Genomic DNA, 860 nt, shown 5'->3' on the forward strand with positions numbered 1-860 from the left:
GCCGCCGGCTGGCTCCGCGTGTCCGACGACCTCTCCGGCGTCTCCAACCGCGGCTTCCAGCTCTCCGTGGAAAACCCGGAGCGCTTCACCTCCGCCCCCTGCATCCTGGGATCCCGCGGCTTCTCCAGCGGCTTCCACGCCTGGGAAGTGGATCTTGGAAACCTCAACAACTGGAGAGTCGGAGTGGCCCGGCCCCGGGAAGGGACCCGCTGGAGCTTCCACCACGATTCCCGCTCCGGCTTCTGGTTCCTGTACCGGCTTCCCGGGAAGGGCGAGTGCCGCGCTTCCAACGCCGCCCGCTCGGAAGCGGCGCCGGGAATGTCGGTGCGGAGGCTCCGGGTGGAGCTGGACTGCGACGAGGGGGAGCTCTCCTTCTACGCCACCGACCCGCGCCGGCACATCTACACGTTCCATGAAAAGTTCGGGGGGGAAGTGTTCCCGTATTTCTACGTGGGAGGGGATGGGGAGGGAGCCCGAGGGGATTCCCGGGAGGAAGCGCTGCGGATCTGCCCGCTCCGGGTGCGCATCCATGAGGAGATTCCCGACTAAAGGGTGTTCCCATGGGGATATCCCAGGATAGGGGTGTCTCCCGTGGGGATATCCTGGGATCAAGGTGTTCCCATGGGGATATCCCAGGATACGGGTGTTCCCATGGGGGTAATTCCATGGGAGAGACCCCTGAGGAGATCCCGGTCTTGGGAGGAGATCCTGGTTTCTCCCATGGGAATATCCCGGGATAGAGGTGTTACCATGGGGGTAATTCCATGGGAGAGACCTCTGAGGAGATCCCAGTCTTGGGAGGAGATCCTGGTGTCTCCCATGGGAATATCCCGGGATAGAGGTGTTACCATGGGGGTAAT

General features: G+C 63.1%; 1 protein-coding gene across 1 annotated transcript; it reads left to right on the plus strand.

Annotated features, from left to right (window-relative positions):
• Positions 1–3: 3 nt before the first annotated feature.
• TRIM35 (tripartite motif containing 35) lies at positions 4–690 on the plus strand (the record flags this gene model as incomplete). Its single annotated transcript, XM_027707358.1, has 1 exon — positions 4–690. A coding segment is annotated over one exon (546 nt), but the record flags the coding sequence as incomplete, so codon positions are not given.
• Positions 691–860: the final 170 nt, after the last annotated feature.

Source organism: Neopelma chrysocephalum, unplaced genomic scaffold, assembly GCF_003984885.1.
Source record: "Neopelma chrysocephalum unplaced genomic scaffold, ASM398488v2 Primary Assembly neopelma1_92330, whole genome shotgun sequence".
NCBI classification, from domain to species: Eukaryota; Metazoa; Chordata; class Aves; order Passeriformes; family Pipridae; genus Neopelma; species Neopelma chrysocephalum.